The following is an 18826-nucleotide window of genomic DNA, read 5'->3' on the forward strand; positions in this document are numbered from 1 at the left end:
GAATAAAAAAGACATAAGTGAGAATAAGTTTACAGATGGTAAAAATGGTGCGTGTAAATTATTTTTCTTTCTCATTTATGTCGATGAGGTAAAATATACTTCTTGAAAAATGATGGGTCAAATGACTTATACACTCGTTACAAAATAAATATCCCATGACTATTTTAGTCTGCTCAAAATCTATAGACTAAAAGTAAAAACCATATAAGGCATCATCATTTCCATTTCCTCCATCACTTTCACCTTCCCAAAAGCTCTCCCTTAGTCCCTCCCCATCCACACCACTCATTCGTATCACTACAATCCGATAAACAAACCACAAAATTTGAACTCTCGCATTGACTAAAATACCCCGATATTTCCCACGTCAAACCGAAAACCAAAAGTGGCATTCCGTCATTTTGCTTGAACAAACTATTCTACGCGACGAAAACGCCCCCAACCTTCCCACAAACAGCCCAAAGCGTCCAAGGGCAATGCTGGCATTCCATTACCGCGATCGCCAGGCCTCCATCCACAAAACACGTTGGGTGAGGTGACGAAAATGAAAGCGAATATGTCATGAGATCCCACGAACCAGAGGACAAATCAGTCATTCCAAAATCACCTCTCTCCTCTGTAATATAGTCGTTTGATAATCTCTGGCTGCAACTGATTCACTGGGCTCTCCTCTCTTCTCCATCACAGAAAATGGCTCTGCAGTCAGCCGCACTCTCTCCTCGCTCCATCGGCGCATCCACGTTGCTACCCTGCTCCGCCAAGTACCCGATCATTTGCTCCTCCTCTGCTCCCAGTTCGAGCTGCTTCCTTTCGCAGAGGAAGAATGCAGCTGCGGTTGGAATTGGATTGAGTAAGAGGAAGATGGGCTCCTGGGGGTGTACGGTAAGGTCGAACTTGGACACTGTCGGTCCCACTGTGAATGTTGGCCAAGTCACGGAGGTCGACAAGGACACCTTCTGGCCCATCGTCAAGGCCGCCGGCGACAAGACCGTCGTCCTCGACATGTATACCCAATGGTATGTCTGTTTATGCTTATACTTCCACTTTCTGATTGGTTCCCGAGAAAATCCAGGAATAAATTCGAAAGAAAAGGAAACGGAAATTAAGAAAGCAAGAAAATTTAAGCAAGTTTTCGGCTAATTTCGGAAAAAAAATTGGTGAACTGATCAGTTTTAAACGAATAGTGAAGTGTAATTTGAAAGTTTATGATTTTGTTTTAGTGGAATTTCAGAATGTTGATTTCAGCTCTAAGTTGCTTATATAAGATATGTTGTTACAAACTTTTTGAGTTTTGAGATGCTAGTTCCCCACACCGTTCGGGTGATTCGAATTGGTTCTGCATGCTGTAGTATTAGGTAAGCCTTTGGAAATTGAATTACTGTAACCCGGGACAATACTTGCACCGAGTCTGGCCTAGCTTGTTCGTTGATTAGGGTGACCCCTTTGTTGATTTTCTGCTCATTTACCGGCATCATGTCGAGAGTCCTGGTTAATTCCCACCTCCAACATGATCCTTTCCTTGTTTTGATTCCATATACATGCACCTACGCTTGAATGGATCTCAGTTATTCTACATTTACGGGATCCAAAATCGTCATTTACAAATACAGTACAGACATGGAAGATAGAAAGGTGGGAGTAACTAAAGCTTTGGTCTTTGAGTAGTAGTTCAGAACCTTCGGATCGATCTTGGACTGTATTTTAGATCATCAGCTTCTCATTCTATCTGTGTTACTTATGTCAAGATGAAGATGGTGATATACTGTGTTTCAACTTTGTTCTGTATTCCATAGAGGAGCGGGGACATGTAACAAGTGAATAACAATAAAGAAGAAACGTTCGCATATATGCCTGATACGCGTAATTGTATTTACTTATAACGATCGTTATTAAGGTCAAGGCATATGTAAACCTGCAGTAGATTCATCGCCTCTTCAGTTTTATTTTCTCGTCCTGCTTTTGCTTCTTCGCCATTTTTAAAGCTTGAGATTAGTTACTCCATCGTTCTGTGCAGGTGTGGACCTTGCAAAGTGATGGCTCCAAAATTTCAAGAATTGTCCAAGAAGTATCTTGATGTCGTATTTTTGAAGCTTGATTGTAACCAAGAAAATAAGGTTGGTTGGTTCCATCTGTCATGCTTGAATACTTTTTACTCAAGTGCGTTGCTGTGCTCTGTCTTATGTTAAAACGGTGATTGTTTCTTGTTAGCAGCCATTGGCGAAGGAGCTTGGGATAAGGGTGGTGCCAACTTTCAAGATTTTGAAGGACAACAAGGTTGTAAAAGAGGTGAAGGGGGCCAAATTCGACGATTTAGTTGTTGCTATAGACGCTGTTAGATCGAGCTAAACCCTTTAAATTTTCTCCGTGAGATGTTAATAACGTAAAGAAAAACGTCCGCCGGAGCTGACTACTGTACTTGTATGTATCCATGTGACGCTTTCTTTGCAATTGCAGTTGAAATTTGAGTGAAGGAATGTAAGCAGGTCAGTATGCCTTCTTAGAAAGAGCTTATGGTGTTATTGAAATTACAGTCCTACCCCTAAGTGCTTGGTGGCCTATGCATGTTGCAAGCCAATGAAATGAGGCCACCGTAACACAGTGATGCGAAGGTAAAAGACAATATAACCCTTGGGATGTTTCCAATATAACAACCATACATTCACCCACCCAAGCTGCAATCTGCATTCTGCGGTGTCTCAATCTTCTAGAGAGAAGATTGTCAGTCCATTTTTACAGATCCCACGAACACGATAAAGTTAAAAATTCAAATGCCAAGAGAAAGTCAAAGGTCAAATTTAACGGTTGATCTTTCCTTCGTTTTCTCTTTCTCTCCCTAAAACCCAGAACAAGTCGCAGAAGAAGAAGAAGAGAAGAGGAAAGAGAGAGAAATCAGAAATGTGTGGGATATTTGCGTATCTGAATTACAACGTCAACAGAGAGAGGCGTTACATTCTGCAGGTGCTATTCAATGGCCTGAGGCGTCTGGAATACCGGGGCTACGATTCCGCCGGGATTTCAATCGACCGTTCTTATTCCTTCGATCCAAACACCCCCCAATCTTCCCCGCCTCCCCCCCTCGTTTTCCGCCAGGAGGGAAATATCGAGACCCTCGTCAAATCCGTCTACCAAGGTAACTCCTTTCTTTTTTTGGTAATCCCAAGGTAACTCCTTTCATTCTCAAATTTTCTATTGTTTTTCCATGTTTGTTTGTTTCTGCATTCTGTTTGGTTGCCGAGAAAATGGTTTAGAAAATTAACATTTAAATTCTGTTCGGAAATAAAATTGACGCAGAAAAATTGGTCTGGGTTAATTTGGCGGGTTAAACCAGTAAGAATGATCGTGGTTCGGATTGCTCTGCATCATTCTTTTTTCAATTAAGTTTCATTCTTCTTCAATGAAGTTTCGTTGTTAACTTGGTAGTCGGGATAATTTGTTTGTACGTCTGTTTGGTTGCTGGGAAAATGGTGTAGAATATTAACGGTAAACTCTTTTTGGAACGAAATTTGACCCAGTTAAAGTGGTCACGGTTAATTTGGCGGGTTAACCCAGTAGTAATGGTCGTAGTTTGAATAGCTCTGTTTCATTCCTTTTCGATGAAGTATGATTGGTGAAGTTGTTAGTGGGGTGGGGTTTGTAGCGCAGACATTGCCAGCTTATAATTACCTACCGAATGATAATTGGAATGCAAAAAAGAAAGAGCACATCAAAGGTTTAGAATTTGGAACTTTTTCATTTTTTGCGTAAAGGTTTCTATATCTAGCAGTAGTTTCTTTAACGTCGGTCTCTTTGGTATTTCCCTTCTTATGCATTTATTACATTGTGCAACCTCACTTTGTCCTCGGACAACCTTATGGGGACTACTAATTACATTTCCCTTGAAACCATAAATAAATATGGGTAATAGGAGTTTGAATTCAAGTTTCGGGGGTGTTGAAGAGTTTTCACTACTAAGAATGTGCCCCTATATATAATGCTTATGGAACGCTGATTACATACTTGTACTGTATATCAAACTTGTATCCATTTAATAATTTTCTAGCCCCCCCTCAAGCTCATAGTAGTGTATGTCACACTTTTTTTTACCCGATTTCCTAGAATTAACTTTGATTTTTGTAAATCCAGAGGTTGCTGAAACAGATTTAAGTTTGGAAGAATCTTTCTCTCACCATGCTGGAATAGCACACACCCGGTGGGCCACTCATGGAGAGCCAGCTCCAAGGAACAGCCATCCACAGAGCTCTGGTTCTGGAAATGAATTTTTGGTTGTTCACAATGGAGTCATCACTAATTATGAGGTTTGTTTAAGATTTCTGTGGTGAAACTTGTTATGTTTCTCTTGATTGTTGTTTTGGCTTCTGGATTAAACACCCTTGTTTACTTTTTCAGGCCTTAAAGGAATCACTAGTTCGGCACGGATTCACCTTTGAATCTGAAACAGACACAGAAGTAATTCCAAAGCTTGCCAAATATGTTTATGATAAAGCTAAAGAAGGAGGAGGTAATTTTATATATGATTATGATTAGAAGTAATTAAACATTTGAGTCATAAGTATAACTTACAATTTGGAGTTCAAAATTTATATTTGTAAATGTAGAATTGCAATTTATAAAGTACATATAATTATGTTACTTTCAGTTATCGTTTCAGAATTTGTGAACTGATATTTTGACTGTCTTCTATGCTTGTCAATTAGAACAGAACTTATTACTGGAATACTAAAAAAGTTTGTCTATTGAATTGTTCTTAGAGGCAAGAAGCTTCTTTGTCACCCTGAAGCTCATATGTTCCTACCATATTTGCCCAAAAAACATAGTAGCCAAGGCAGGAAAAGTGCTTTTGTAGGATAGGAGTGGACAGATCAACTCAATTATTTATTTATTTCCTCCTTTTTTAGGATGAGTTCATTTTACTGTTGTTGGGGGCAGTATAAGGCCAATCATTGTGTTCTGCATGTACTGATAAACTGCATTTTCCTTTGATTGAATTGTTTGAATACTTTTTACTGTTTCACATAAATCTTAAATCACAATCTAGGGTGATGTTAGAGTGTGATGTTTATTTTTCAGGTGACCAGACTATCACATTTAGTCAAGTTGTGCTTGAGGTTATGAGGCATCTTGAAGGTGCATATGCCCTGATTTTTAAAAGCCAGCATTATCCAAATGAGTTGATTGCTTGCAAGCGTGGCAGTCCGTTGCTCCTTGGTGTCAAAGTATGCTTCATTTGGAATTAATGTTTCACAATTCTGGCTAATTTTAAGTGCCCACTATAGTTTTGCATTGACGCTATTGTTTCTCTGTTAGGAATTTAACGAAAATGCTAGCGGTGGATCAGCATTTCACGATGATAATTTCCTTTCAAAAAGTGGACATGCTAAAGAACTCTTTTTGTCCAGTGATGCCAATGCTGTAGTTGAACACACTAAAAAGGTGTTGGTGATTGAGGATGGTGAAGTGGTACATCTGAAGGTACTTATTTGAGTATTGTCTTTTATTATGTTTTAATGGGGCAGTTCCATATTGGCATGATGCTTGGGGAAACTTGAGCTTTGTATTCATATAAGTTTTTTTTGTTTTTTCCTCTTTGTGGTGATTGTTTCAGGATGGAGGTGTTTCTATCCTGAAGTTTGATAAAGGACAGCATGGTGGACTTTCAAGAGTTGCATCAGTACAACGAGCGTTGTCCATTCTTGAGATGGAGGTTGAACAAATAAACAAAGGGAGTTACAAACATTATATGCAGAAAGAAATTCATGAACAGCCTGAATCTTTGACTACCACAATGAGGGGGAGGCTTTTACGTGGAGGTTCCTGCAAAGCCAAGACTGTTCTCCTTGGTGGACTGAAGGATCACCTTAAAACAATTAGGCGAAGCAGGAGAATTGTTTTCATCGGTTGTGGTACAAGCTACAATGCTGCTTTAGCTGCAAGACCCATCTTGGAAGAACTTTCTGGTCAGTGTTTTTTGTCTGTCAGAAATCATTTTCCGATTGTTAATAACTTAATAGTTCTGATTCTTTTCTGGTTTGCTGCACATATAAACATTATAGGTATTCCTGTCACAATGGAAATTGCTAGTGATTTGTTGGATCGGCAAGGACCTATATACAGAGAAGATACAGCTGTCTTTGTCAGTCAATCTGGTGAAACAGCAGATACTCTGATTGCTTTGGAATATGCGTTAGAAAATGGTGCATTATGCGTTGGCATAACAAATACTGTTGATAGTGCTATTGCCAGGAATACACACTGCGGTGTTCATATAAATGCTGGCGCTGAGATTGGTGTGGCAAGCACCAAGGTAAGTTTGTTACTTTATTCTATTCTTGCTTTTTTGATTTTGTGTTTTAAATTGATTGTCTTATCATCATCATGACAGGCATACACGAGTCAAATAGTGGTGATGGCTATGCTAGCACTAGCTATAGGAGGTGACACAATTTCCAATCAAGCACGAAGAGAGGCTATAATTGACGGTTTATTTGAGTTGCCAAGTAAGTTCCAGTTTTTCTCTTCTTACCATGTCAACTGCAGTGCATTTCTTTGTCAGTCTGTTTTCCAAGAAGTAACTTGTAAGAAATTATTACAAAATGACTCTGTCGGTTTGTCCTTTACGTTCTTTGCAGACAAAGTCAGAGAGGTCCTGAAGCTTGATCAGATGATGAAGGATCTTGCACAGGAACTGATAGCTCATCAGTCACTTCTTGTGTTTGGGAGAGGATACAACTACGCAACATCTCTAGAGGGCGCTTTGAAGGTAAAGGAAGTGGCCCTTATGCACAGTGAAGGAATACTAGCGGGTGAAATGAAACATGGTCCTTTGGCTTTAGTTGATGAAACTCTCCCTACATTTGTGATTGCCACCCGTGATGCTTGCTTCAGGTTTGTCCTTTCACAGTTGGGAGCAGTTACATGCTTTTGAAAACATACCTGATTTTCTTATTAACGACCTGTGGTGATTTACAGTAAGCAGCAATCAGTTATTCAGCAGCTTCGTGCCCGTAAAGGTCGACTCATAGTAATGTGTTCGAAGGGAGATGCTGCATCAGTGTGCCCCGGGGGGTCTTGTCGAGTGATTGAAGTTCCTCAGCTTGAGGATTGTCTTCAACCCGTGGTTAATATTATTCCATTGCAGGTATTTATCTATTTTTCTTTGGGCTTTATTTTGCAAGTATTATCAGTATTTGGGTTGGAGGTCCTGCGTTTTCTTCTTATGCCGGACTTTAATGCTAAGCTGTTTGTACTTTTTTTAAGTATATAGTAAGACTCAATGTATAGACAGATGGATGGATAGATAGTTATTCCTTTGAACTTGTCTGATCTCCCACGTACATCTGATATCTTTGTTTTCCTTCCTGGTGCAGCTGTTGGCATACCATCTCACTGTTTTAAGAGGTTTTAACGTGGATCAGCCGCGGAATCTTGCGAAGAGCGTGACTACGCAGTAAAGAAGTTTCAGGATGGACATACTTGAGTATACTTGTGTGCGTTTCTAAATTATGCCAAGAAGGATTTTAGGACCTTAGCGGAATGTAATGCTGCTAAAAACACCTTATTTTTTAGAGATTATTTTGCCGAGGCCGTAATATGTATGCTGTTGGTAATGTGTGATGCTGCTGAGGTTGTACGTCTTCGGCTTTGTAAATCTTTTCGTACTAGGAAGTCGGAACAATACTAACCGCCCTGACCCTCCTCCCTCTTCCTACCGAGTTTGTTTACCTTCTTTTATTAACATGATTTCAGATTTCTCCATCTTATTTTTCAGATTTCTCTATCCTATTTATTTTGAATTGCAGGAATATAACCCAATATACCAACTGTCATAATATGCATTATTAGAATTATTTTTTTTCCAAAGCTAGGAACATAAGGACGATTGTATAGGTTTTTGAGATTTCGAGTAAAATTTTTTAAAATTTCAATTTTTTTTTTGAAAAAGCGATATTATCTAGAAAAAAGGATGGGCATAACAATGAATTAACAATAATGTGGTTCAGATTTGTCTTTGGTGAGAATCGAGCTCACAATGGTTTAGAAATAATGTGATTCAAATTCGCATTTGGAAGAATCGAACTTAAAATCTCTCATTTTAAGTAAACAGAAATACCACTACATTGTAGTACTAAGTGTTTTAAAATTTCCACTTAAGATGCCTTGAGAAGAAATAAAAGTGATTTTCATTTTGCCTCCAGCAAAAGTTTAAAACAAAAATAAGAAACGAGTGGAATTTATAATTTTCGGTCCTAAATAAAAAAAAATATATAAAAGGGGAGTCCTTTTCAAGTTCCAAGCAGAAGCAAAGCTTGTGGAGTCGAATGCTCTGAAACCCTAAATACTAAAAACCCCCGCCACCGCCTCAGCCCCCAAATTAATTGAAGAAAAAGAAGCAGCAGCGACTCAGATAGAAATTAATTGAGGAAGAAGAAGCAGCAGCCACTCAGATAGTCGGCGGAAACAATATGGGCGGGCTTCAACTACTCGACAGCGGAAGCGACTCCGAGAACGAAAACGGAAACGACGACGTTCCGCAGCTCAAAATCAATGAAGATTTCGCTCGCAGGTACGAACACAACAAGAAGCGGGAGGAGCTCCAACGCTACGAGGAACTGAAGAAGCGAGGCCTCGTGGCTGACCCCTCCGAAGATTCAGACTCTGAACCAGATTTTGAATCGGACGACGACTATGTCCATGTGGCGAATTCCAAGAAGAGGGAATTGGAATTTTTGGATGGTCTGCTCAAGGTAAAAAAGCAAGACCCTATCTTGAAAAACAAAGATGTTGTTTTGTTTAATTCTGATGGAACCGAAATTATTGGAAACAATGGAGGAGAGGGAAAGGCAAAGAATAAGAAGAAGATGTACTTGAAAGATGTTAATGCTAAGCATTTGATGGAGGATGGCCCGGAACTGGCGGAGGAGGATGACAAGAACATTGATAAAAACAGTAAGGTTTACAACGAAGAGCAAGAGCGGATAAGGAGAGAATTCTTACAGGCCGCTGCAGCCGAGGAGGATGATGATGATGATGATGGTGAGTTTTTGATAGAGAAGAATAAGAATGCTGCGGGGGATGATGATGATGATGATGATGATACTGTTGATAATGATCAGTATGAGAAGGCATTGGATGAGTGTTTCCCTGAATCGGATGAAAATGCTATGTTTCTCAAGAAGTTCTTTAAGGATCAGCTGTGGAAGGAGGATAAGGATCCCGAGCTAAAGGAGGAGGATTTGGAGATGGTGTCCGAGGACGAGATGGAGATCGAAAGGCAGGAGGAGTATGAGTACAGGTTCCAGGAGAATGCAGGTGATCGGATTATGGGGCATTCCAGGCAAGTTGAGGGGTCGGTGAGGAAGAAGGTCAAGGCGAGGAAGGAGCAGAGGAAGAGCAAGGAGGAGAGGATGGAGATTGCAAGGTTGGAGAGGGAGGAGGAGTTGAGGCATTTGAAGAATTTGAAGAAGAAGGAGAACGACGAGAAGGTTAAGAAGATAATGGAGATTGCGGGGCTTAAGGAGGGCGAGGAGTCTACATTTGATCCAAAGGAGTTGGAGAAGGAATATGATCCCCAAGAATATGATCGGATGATGAAGAAGGCTTTTGGTGAGGAGTATTATCAGGCAGAGGATGCTGACTTAGAGCGTTATAGTGATATGGAGGAGGATGATGAGATTGAGAAACCGGACTTTGATAAGGAGGATGAGTTGCTTGGGCTTCCTAAAGGTTGGGATACTGTTGGGTCTAGTGATGGGTTCTTAGCTGCCAGGGAGAAGGTTTTGAAGCGGAAAAAGGAAAATGTTTTTGACCATGAGGAAGAGGAAGAGGAAGAGGAAGAGGAAGAGGAAGAGGAGGAGGAGGAGGAGGAGGAGGAAGTAAAAGAAAAGGAAGAGGAAGAAGAAGAAGAAGAAATGAGTGAGGAAGATAAACAAGGGAAAAAGCGTAAATTAGCTTTATTGGAGAGAGCTAAGAAGGAGATGATGGATGAGTACTATAAGTTGGATTATGAGGATACAATTGGAGACTTGAAGACAAGATTCAAGTATGCTAAAATAAAACCTAATAGATATGGCTTGACTACTGCCGAGATATTAGCGATGGATGAAAAGGAGTTGAATCAATATGTGTCTTTAAAGAAGCTTGCTCCTTACACAGAGAAAGAGTGGAAGGTACCCAACAACAAGAGAATGGAGATAAAGCAGAAAGCTAAAGAGATTTTCAGACAAGGAAATGTGGGTAATAAAAAGAATCGCAAGAAGCTGAGAATAAGTGATGCAGCTAAGGATTCAAGCTTATCAAAGGTTGCCACAGGGCAATCATCAATGAGTGCCCTGGAACATGGGAAAGAACAAGTAGGGGACTCAAATGGTGGTAAAAAAGAATCGAGGAGTGCTAGAAGAAGGCGTCACCAAGCTGCAAGAAAATTACCAGCTTCTAGGCTCATGGCATATGGGGTGGTACCTGTAAAATCGAAGAAAAAAGGAAAGTAGTGATCTGAACCACTAGTTAAATTGGAGCATTAGACAGGTGATTCTTTCACAAACTTATAACCTTAAGCTTATATCATACAGTGTTTGTTACTTTGTTGTTTGATATTGTCTTTCCCCTCTCCCTTTTTTGCATGGTATGTTTTTGTATTGGTTTAAAGCTCTGATGTGGTTACTGAGAAAAATTGTTATTGCCTTGTAGAGTAGCAATAACTATGTGTATGGAGTGTTGTAGCAAAATTGCACGTTGTTGGTCGAAGTCAGACTTTTTTTGGGGAAAGTGGTTGTTGATACACAATCTGATAGTATAATACATTGGGTGGCATGTACTATTGTATGGAACATTGAGTGGGTTAGGACATTGGAAGGAGAAACTGTGTGACGGTGGCACTCTGAACTCTGGTGAATATTATCACTGTTACACCGTAGACTATTATGCTTGAGGAAAGGAAAAGCAAGACTGGAAGAAAACCATGATTGAGTATAGTGATGGGAACCATAGTCATACACATATATAAACTTATGTATAGAAGCCTATCCATTTCTAATAAATAATATTTCTTTGCCCAAGTTGTGTTCATTGAAACTATGCCGGTCGTTTAATCATTTTATACGACTTCCTGTTTGTTAGCTAGGTGAATTCTTAGCCTTAGTCTTATACACATGATATTTTAAGCCAAAAGAATGGCGTATTTTATTTTGCTTTCATATATATATATATTTGGGTGGTAAATATTTCATTGCATGTGTGTGATTTCCTTCAATGTTATGGAATCATTTTGGACTTCAGTTGAAATCATACGCGTTAGATGATTGGTTTTCATGTCCACAGGTGGAGGACTAGAATTTTGAGAAGATGAAGTATCTCGAGGGTTTTGTTGAGTCGATAACATAGCAGAGGCTAACCGCTTCAGAACAAGTTAAAGGGAAGACTTGGTGATTGAGACTGTCACCTTTTGATTTTGCATTTTATGTAAACTTAGGTTTTAGAAATCTGAATAAACTACATCATTGTTGTTTTCCAGTTGTTGAATACAGCTATTCGACGATGTGCGGCTGCCAAAGGTTTCTTCTTATGTATCATCTTGTTCATGTGTTGTGTTTGTTGGAAGTTTTCAGTACAATCAAATTGAAAGTTTCTTATTTTACGTTTTCACAAGTGATCTCCACACCATTTTTCTTCCCGATACACCTGCTTGTGTTTGGTATGTTGGAAATAGAGCATGGAAATGGGAAATCACTTTCTTTCCCGTCTTTTATTGCAGATTTTTAACATTAATCACAAGTCTTTACGACAAATATTATTTTCATTAAATACCACAAAAATAAAAATATTAACTCGTCTCGAGATTTTTTTTATGTAGACTTTTCTATTTTTACAAAACATGGTAATAGTAAAATTATTTTATATTCTTCAGGAAAAGTCATGAGAAATTATGTTTCATAAATTCCTTTTCACACGCCAAAATAATTTGTTATTTGTTAGTGAAATCATTTTTCTTTGTTGTGTTTGTTAATGATGAAAACTAATTAGGAGGTTGGCTTCTTCTTGTATTACGGTGGTGAAAGTCCATTTAACCAATAAACCCAAATAACAATCCATTCCAGCCTGCATTCTTTTAACTTCCTCCTCTCACAAAAATACAAAGGTTGTTTTAACGAAAAATCAACGGTAGTGTTCATTTTAATAAAAAATTTATATTTTTATATTAAAAAGTCAAACCTAGTATTATTTATTTTATCATTTATTTTGTCCTTATCGTTAAAACTCAAAATTTTCAAACTTTTTTTTATTAGTTTTTTAAAAAAAATATAAAAAAATAAAAAAACCCCTCAAAACCTTAAACAATCAGAACCAATCAACAAACACAAACAGAAGCTCTCTCTCTCCTCTATCTCACCCGGAATCACAGAACAAGGGGTAAGAAGGAAAGATGGGTTCTTTTCCAAAATCCCTAAATTCTGAAATATGGGTCTCGATCCTCTGCCTTGTCGTAGTTGCGTTCCTCCTCCCCCTCCCCGCCAGCGGAACTCCGTCGTCCAGCATCTACGACCACCTGCGGAAACAGGGCCTGCCGATTGGTCTCCTCCCCAAGGGCATCACCGACTATTCTCTCAACGCCACCACCGGAGAATTCCGAGTGTTGCTGGAGCAGCCCTGTCACGCCAAGTTCGAGAACCAGGTGCTCTACGATTTTAACGTTTCCGGCTTTCTGTCTTTCGGCCGAATCGCCAACTTATCGGGCGTGTCGGCTCAGGAGCTCTTCCTCTGGTTTCCGGTCAAGGGGATCAGAGTCGATGTGCCCAGCTCCGGCCTCATTTATTTCGATGTCGGCGTCGTTGACAAGCAGTTTTCTCTCTCCCTCTTCGAATCGCCGCCTGATTGCACCGCCGTTGACCCTTCTGATCCCAACTTCAATCCTGCCGCGTTCGAGGTAAATTTCTTATAATCTGCTTCATTTTGTGTCCTGGGGTTTTGTTGATCTGATTAAGGTTTCCAATTTTAGGATTTACTATGGTTTAATTATGTTTTGCTTAGGAACTATGTTATGCTTTCTCAATTCATTCATTAGTTAAGATAGAACACGCATAATTCATAGGTTGAAACAATTTGTGAGGAGGGGACAACTCGGCACTGACCAACCCCTAGGTTTAGCGGGTGTATTCAGTTGAGATTTTAAAAGGATTTTGACGGAGTTCAATTGACTTTCATGGACTCCACATGGACTTTGAGTGAATTCTATATGGATTTTATTGTGACAAACTTTTATCATAGATTGTAGTGGATTGTAATAGACTTGTATGGATTCTCATGAGCATTTTAGGGCTCATTTTGGTAGAAAGGATTAGATTGAAAGGGATAACCCTCGAATTTCAAGGCATATTGAAGGTAGATGAGAATGATTTTTCATTGTGAGGCCTGGGGATTAGAAGAGGAGACATAAAGAAAACTTTTCCCATCTAATCCTCCCATTTTGGGAAGGATTGGAATGGAATACTTTTCTTCTTGAGTAATCCTTCTCCTACCTCTAAATTGCTCACAATTGTTTCATTTCGTTTTTCAGCATACCTTTAAAAATAGTGTCTTATCCATTCCAATCCAATCCAATCATGTTTACCAAACGATACCTTAGTGATCTGATTTATGGGCGTTTTTATTAGTTTCAAACTTCCAATATCCGAAATGGTGGCGAGCAATCATGTGTGGTGTTGGTGGTAGTAGTATAAGCGGTGGTGGTGGTGGACTCATCAAACGGTAAAGTGTACACGAGTCTACAGGGATTCAATTTAGTGGAACATGGTGGGTTGTAGAATTTCACGTAACTCACAAACTCTGCGTAGCACGGCGTATGAAGTTTTTGTTGACTCTTTTAGTAACTGGAGCTTTTGGGACACGCTTGATTCCTGCGTTAAATATGCGGCACATTCTTCCCTATTAATTTTTTGGGTTTTGCTTTGCCTCCTTTCTCTGTGTTTTATGTCCAGTTGAGGTAAATACATCCTCGGTAGCTTCAATTGTGTTTTAAATCCATGCTGAAGATTTCATTCTTGTGAAATCATTTAATACATTCTCAGTAGCTTCTAACGGTTCGTAAAGTTTTGTTGTTGCTCTGATTGTTGACTGCCTGTGCCTAGGGTTTATGTATTATTCAATATTCATTGAGTATAGGACAATATTTGAGGTTTAATTATTTTCAATTGTATACTTATCTTTGTGCGACAGAAAACTAACATTACAGGAATTTTTATCGAGACAAATTTCTTGGGAGCCGATACGTTACATGAATATACTCTTCTTTTAAAATTTCAAGTGTTTTATTTTTTTATTTTTTATATAATTCTTTTTTTTCTGTCTGGTGATGTTATCTTGGTTTCCTTTTAAGATTTTCAACTAGTCTTCAATTGCAAGGATTCATTATTGCGAACCCAAGCAGTATCAATTGGTTGAGGCACTTCGATCTTTGTCCGGATTAGTACTTACCCATACTATTCTATTTATTCTTCAATTGAACTTCTCTATGCTGATATTTTGTGTTGTTTAAGAAATATCATTCTTCTCTTACCGTGTCAACTGTTGGTAGACGAGATTATCATATAGAGCATGTGATAGTTCTGAGTGGATGCGTCTAAATTTATGGCTTGATTCTTGCTTTTATGGATTATGTAATGTCACTAATTATCACGCAGGTCGATGTTTTCTTAGTACTGCTTTCAAGTAAATTTTTTTGTGTCTAATTGAGCTGGTGCTAAAGTTGTTGAATAAAAACTGTGCAGAATGAATCACTGAATCTTGGGTATCGAGTTGGTCGGAAAAGTGAGCTGAGGGCCGATTCATAGGTTGTGCAGGCAGAGATATGATTGAAGTTAACTCAATCAACTTGGGGGACTTTATAAGCTCTTGTTGGGTCTTCTTTTCTCTGAAGTGGATGTCAAAGGTTCTAGTTTGGCAGGTCCTAAGCTTTATGTATGTGTGCTTGGTTGCTTGCTATGCTGTATGTATGTACATGTTGGCCTGAAACTTGTGTCTTTGTGGGGAAAATTAGAACAATTTTGGTAAAGACGAGAGAGAGTATGGAAGAGAAAATGAAGTTTAAAGGATCTATACATTTAGTAGGGTGAGACAGGGAGGGATGGGATCGGGTGGTTGGTTTTGGGTGACTAGTTTTCTTGAAATTTATGTCAATTGTTATATCATTTTAAGTTTACATATTATAGATACAATGGCATGAGTTGTGTATTGAGTTTCTTTTGTGATAATATATGTTGAGGTTTTTAGTTCTTTTAGTTCTTACAGCAGGCATGATATGTTTGCATTTTCCCTTCCTTTGTTTTGCATATTATTTCTTTATGTCCGTACATTTTGTAGCTTCAAGTCTGAAAATTTTGTAACATAGCAGTTTATGGCATGAATTTTGTGTTTGCAAAGTAAGGGTAAGGCTGGCTACAGTAGACGCCCCCCACCCACCTTGCAAAGCGGGGATCATTGTTGGCTTGCGGTCGCCTATTTGGCAGTTTATGGCATTAAAATTTAGTATTATAGGAGTCAACATTATTGTACCACATTGTGTTCGTTGGGCTCATCTCTACTAGAAGAGAATGACTTACATAAAGCAGGTCACCACTATGTGGCGTTTCGGTCTAATAATACATTGCTATGTATAAGTTTTTTTTTATGATTAGACCGGGATTCCATGATGGCAGTAAATTCTTTCTATATAAGTTGGGCCTTAATTAATCTGGTCTCTGTTGAATTAGTGAATCTTGGGCTCAACTTGGGCCTCAATTACTGGCCCAATAAAGTGACTATTAAAATATCCAAGCCCATTGCTCAATCTTTCTTTCACTCTCTCACTCTGTAACACACGACACAAAGCAACTCGCAACTCAAACCTTGCAACTAGTGGTTATGGCCTATCTCCTCCACCTCTCCACCACCCCTAAAACCTTAATCCCCAAATCTTACATTCCTTCTGCTGGCGCGCCTTCCCCTTAACCCTGTACGCCTGGTCACTCTCCTTTCCTCAATTTGTCAACCAAAAATCCAAACCCAACCCCCGCCACAGATCGGTTGATCTCTGCCGTCGCTTACACCTTTCCTTTCTTCAACTCCCTCTAGTACGATCGCTACTTGTTTGTGCAATTTACCAAATTGGGTCTCCTCTTGGAACCCTTGATCTTGTTGTTGACCCTTAGTCGAACTTCATGGCCTTCTTCGCCCTTTACTTAGGCATCGTTAAAAACCCAAACTTCAACCATTATGTGCAGTTCAATGCGATATAGGCGGTGATACTGGACGTGGTGTTGGTGCTGCCGTTGCTCGTCCAGAGGATTTTCAGTCCGGGTTAGGGTACAAGCTCATGGTATGGGGGCATAATGGTATTTTCGTCAGCGTCTTTTTACTCCGTTTATGGTTTGGTTAGCTGTATTTTGGGTCGGACTTCGTACCTGCCCTTCGTTGCTGATGCCGCTGGTCGGCAGCTTTGAAAAAAGAGAACTTTAACAAAAAAAACTCTCGGTACTGTTTGCTTTAATGAAAAATCACATTTTTACATTAAAAAGTCAATCTTGGTACTATTCATTTTACCTTTTTTTTTATCCTTATCGTTAAAAATCAAAATTTTCAAACCATTTTCATTAGTTTTCATTTGAAAAAATCAACTTGTACCAATTTAGGTATGGCATTTGTGTTGTATAATTTCATTTCATAATTTTATTTGCTCCATTGTGAAACCAATTTCAAATCCAATTTTGGTCTGTTGATTTGTTTGGTGGTGCATTTCTTATCTTGGCAACTTAATTAATTAAGAGGTCAAGGGATTGATATTTGAAGTTCCAGTCCCTTCAACGTAATTTGGTTGAGTTTTTTACCAAGTAGTTCTAAGAACGCCCATTGGCGAACCGTCAGACACACTCGCAGAGAAACACGACAAGTAGAATGATGAAGGAAAAAACCCTATCCAATGGCCTATAAGGGGCTAGTAAGCGAGGAAGGAGAGTAGAAAAGGCCATGCTAGCTAGTTTGTGGGAGAAGATGGAGAACATATTAGCTGGCATGGGGGAAATGAATGAGGTGGGAAACCTCCTTCATGCCCAGAACAGTCTCTCTTAGGAGAAGCATGCCGAACTCTTGGAGCAGATCACCCAGACCAACGAGAGGATAGAAAACAACTCTCGATAGTGGACCACCCGTGCGACCCAACTCATGTGGGTCATCACCTCTCTTTAGACGTTGGAAGTAGGGGTGAGGATGCTCGCGAAGTCATAAACCAAGGAAGACGCTTGGGAAAATGAGGCGTAAACTGCCGAGCCAGCCATCCATAACTCAAACGAGAACCCTAGAGCCGCCCCGTCTTACGGTTCACACTTTGAGATGTGATGGGCGACGAAATGAAGAACGTTTAGGACCGGTTGGGGGGGTATAGAAAAGGCCTCCAGACCCAAGAATCCAGACTACTCAGAAGGGGAAGTTGCATTCCCGTGCTTTGAAGCCTTACTCGATGAACCAATAAGCGGTGACACTCGGGCTTTCAAGATGCAAAGTTATGAAGGACTTACCAATCCGTACGACCACCTAAACGGCTTCATCTATGTCGTGGAAGGTCGGGAAAATAGCGACGCCACTAAGTGTCATCTTTTCCTGACCACCTTTAGTGGAGGCGTGAGACTAGTTCAAGCAGATTGCCCCAGGATCAATAACATTCTTCTTTTAACTCAAGCAAGTTTTTCTTGATAAAAGAACCCATGTTTTCTTACTTATCAGTGTCATGTTAAAATTAATCCATATTTCGTCGAGCAACCACACCACGTTAAGAAATAAAAGACATACTTCATATGATAAACATAACGACTTATAAGGCATTGTCCAAATAAGAAATTATTACCACCCCAAGTGAAAAAATTGGTCTGCAACTTGAAAAATTAAAAGGAAAACAACACTGGTGGCTTAAATAAGAGGGACTAGTCTGGTAAGTTATAGGCGGCTAGGGCATCGTGCTTTTAAGGGTTGACCTCGGGGTCGGCTGGATGGGCGTTGGCGGGCTCAAGGCCAAGCTCGGCAGTAAGCTCGGAGAGTTGCAAACTTGCAAAGCGGCAAGGTTTATGGTGGCGGGCTCCTGTACCACAAGAACCTTATCCTCAGCTCCGTCTGCTTGGAGCCCTCATTCTCCTTTTTGTCACACCCGATATCCAGATCATAGACGAGGTGAGCCACCTTCAACTTCTTATAAAACTTCATGTAGTTGGAGGCGAAGGCAGGTGGAGAAGTTGACGACCTCAGGAGTGCCAAAAAATCATCCATGTCCAAATTGCTGGTAGACATGGTGTCATTTTCATCGCCCCCCTTTCCCCTCGGCAGCGAAGGGCCTAAATGGCATTTTTGGCCTCTCCTAACTCAAAAACAACTTGGAGTTTGCTGGAGGCAGCCTCACTCAGCTTCTTCCCAAGTTATTCAATCCACTTTAGCTGAGCGTTGTCCTAATTGGTAGCCTCATCCGCTTGGCTTGACGACCCAAGCTCACGCTCCTTAGCCTTCAAGGCCTTCTTCATCTACGCCAAAGGCTTGCTCGTGACTGGTGCTCTGCTTCATCTCCTTAAAGAACCACATGAGTGCTTAGTAGTGCACGAACAAGGCATGTCAAAAAGATGAAAGGATAACAAGCATGTTAGCAAGAAGAAGATTCAGTCATGAAAGGAAAAAGTTTAATAAGGAAATAGTACTTACCCTTGTGTTGAGGTCGAAAACGAAGGCTACCTACTCATTAACCTTTTCTTCTTCGCCGAAGGCGAAGCCAGCGACGCCGTCCCCTTGAAGGACACTCCCGCAAAGAGACAGGAAAATGGCATAT

At 39.9% G+C, this 18826-nt stretch overlaps 4 protein-coding genes and 1 pseudogene across 4 annotated transcripts; all 5 read left to right on the forward strand.

The window, feature by feature from the left end:
• Positions 1–548: 548 nt before the first annotated feature.
• Positions 549–2506, forward strand: LOC137722400 (thioredoxin F-type, chloroplastic-like). Its single transcript, XM_068461391.1, has 3 exons — positions 549–1016; positions 2015–2114; positions 2212–2506. The coding sequence occupies exons 1-3, from the start codon at positions 691–693 to the stop codon at positions 2344–2346; spliced, it is 561 nt and encodes a 186-aa protein (XP_068317492.1). The 5' UTR covers positions 549–690; the 3' UTR covers positions 2347–2506.
• A 131-nt stretch (positions 2507–2637) lies between these two features.
• Positions 2638–7618, forward strand: LOC137722399 (glutamine--fructose-6-phosphate aminotransferase [isomerizing] 1-like). The gene is made up of 11 exons (XM_068461390.1): positions 2638–3130; positions 4123–4295; positions 4387–4498; positions 5068–5213; positions 5305–5469; positions 5603–5954; positions 6051–6301; positions 6380–6494; positions 6627–6882; positions 6967–7135; positions 7365–7618. The coding sequence occupies exons 1-11, from the start codon at positions 2896–2898 to the stop codon at positions 7446–7448; spliced, it is 2058 nt and encodes a 685-aa protein (XP_068317491.1). The 5' UTR covers positions 2638–2895; the 3' UTR covers positions 7449–7618.
• Positions 7619–8324: 706 nt separating this feature from the next.
• LOC137722574 (uncharacterized) lies at positions 8325–11557 on the forward strand. Its single transcript, XM_068461608.1, has 2 exons — positions 8325–10521; positions 11314–11557. Exon 1 carries the CDS (start codon positions 8460–8462, stop codon positions 10482–10484), a length of 2025 nt encoding a protein of 674 aa, XP_068317709.1. The 5' UTR covers positions 8325–8459; the 3' UTR covers positions 10485–10521; positions 11314–11557.
• Positions 11558–12344: 787 nt separating this feature from the next.
• On the forward strand, positions 12345–15263 carry LOC137723756 (uncharacterized). The gene is made up of 2 exons (XM_068462947.1): positions 12345–12916; positions 14757–15263. The coding sequence occupies exons 1-2, from the start codon at positions 12416–12418 to the stop codon at positions 14817–14819; spliced, it is 564 nt and encodes a 187-aa protein (XP_068319048.1). The 5' UTR covers positions 12345–12415; the 3' UTR covers positions 14820–15263.
• A 514-nt stretch (positions 15264–15777) lies between these two features.
• LOC137723755 (protein TIC 20-II, chloroplastic-like) lies at positions 15778–16560 on the forward strand (annotated as a pseudogene).
• The last annotated feature ends 2266 nt before the right edge of the window (positions 16561–18826 follow it).

This window comes from Pyrus communis, chromosome 17, assembly GCF_963583255.1.
Source record: "Pyrus communis chromosome 17, drPyrComm1.1, whole genome shotgun sequence".
Classification (NCBI taxonomy): domain Eukaryota; kingdom Viridiplantae; phylum Streptophyta; class Magnoliopsida; order Rosales; family Rosaceae; genus Pyrus; species Pyrus communis.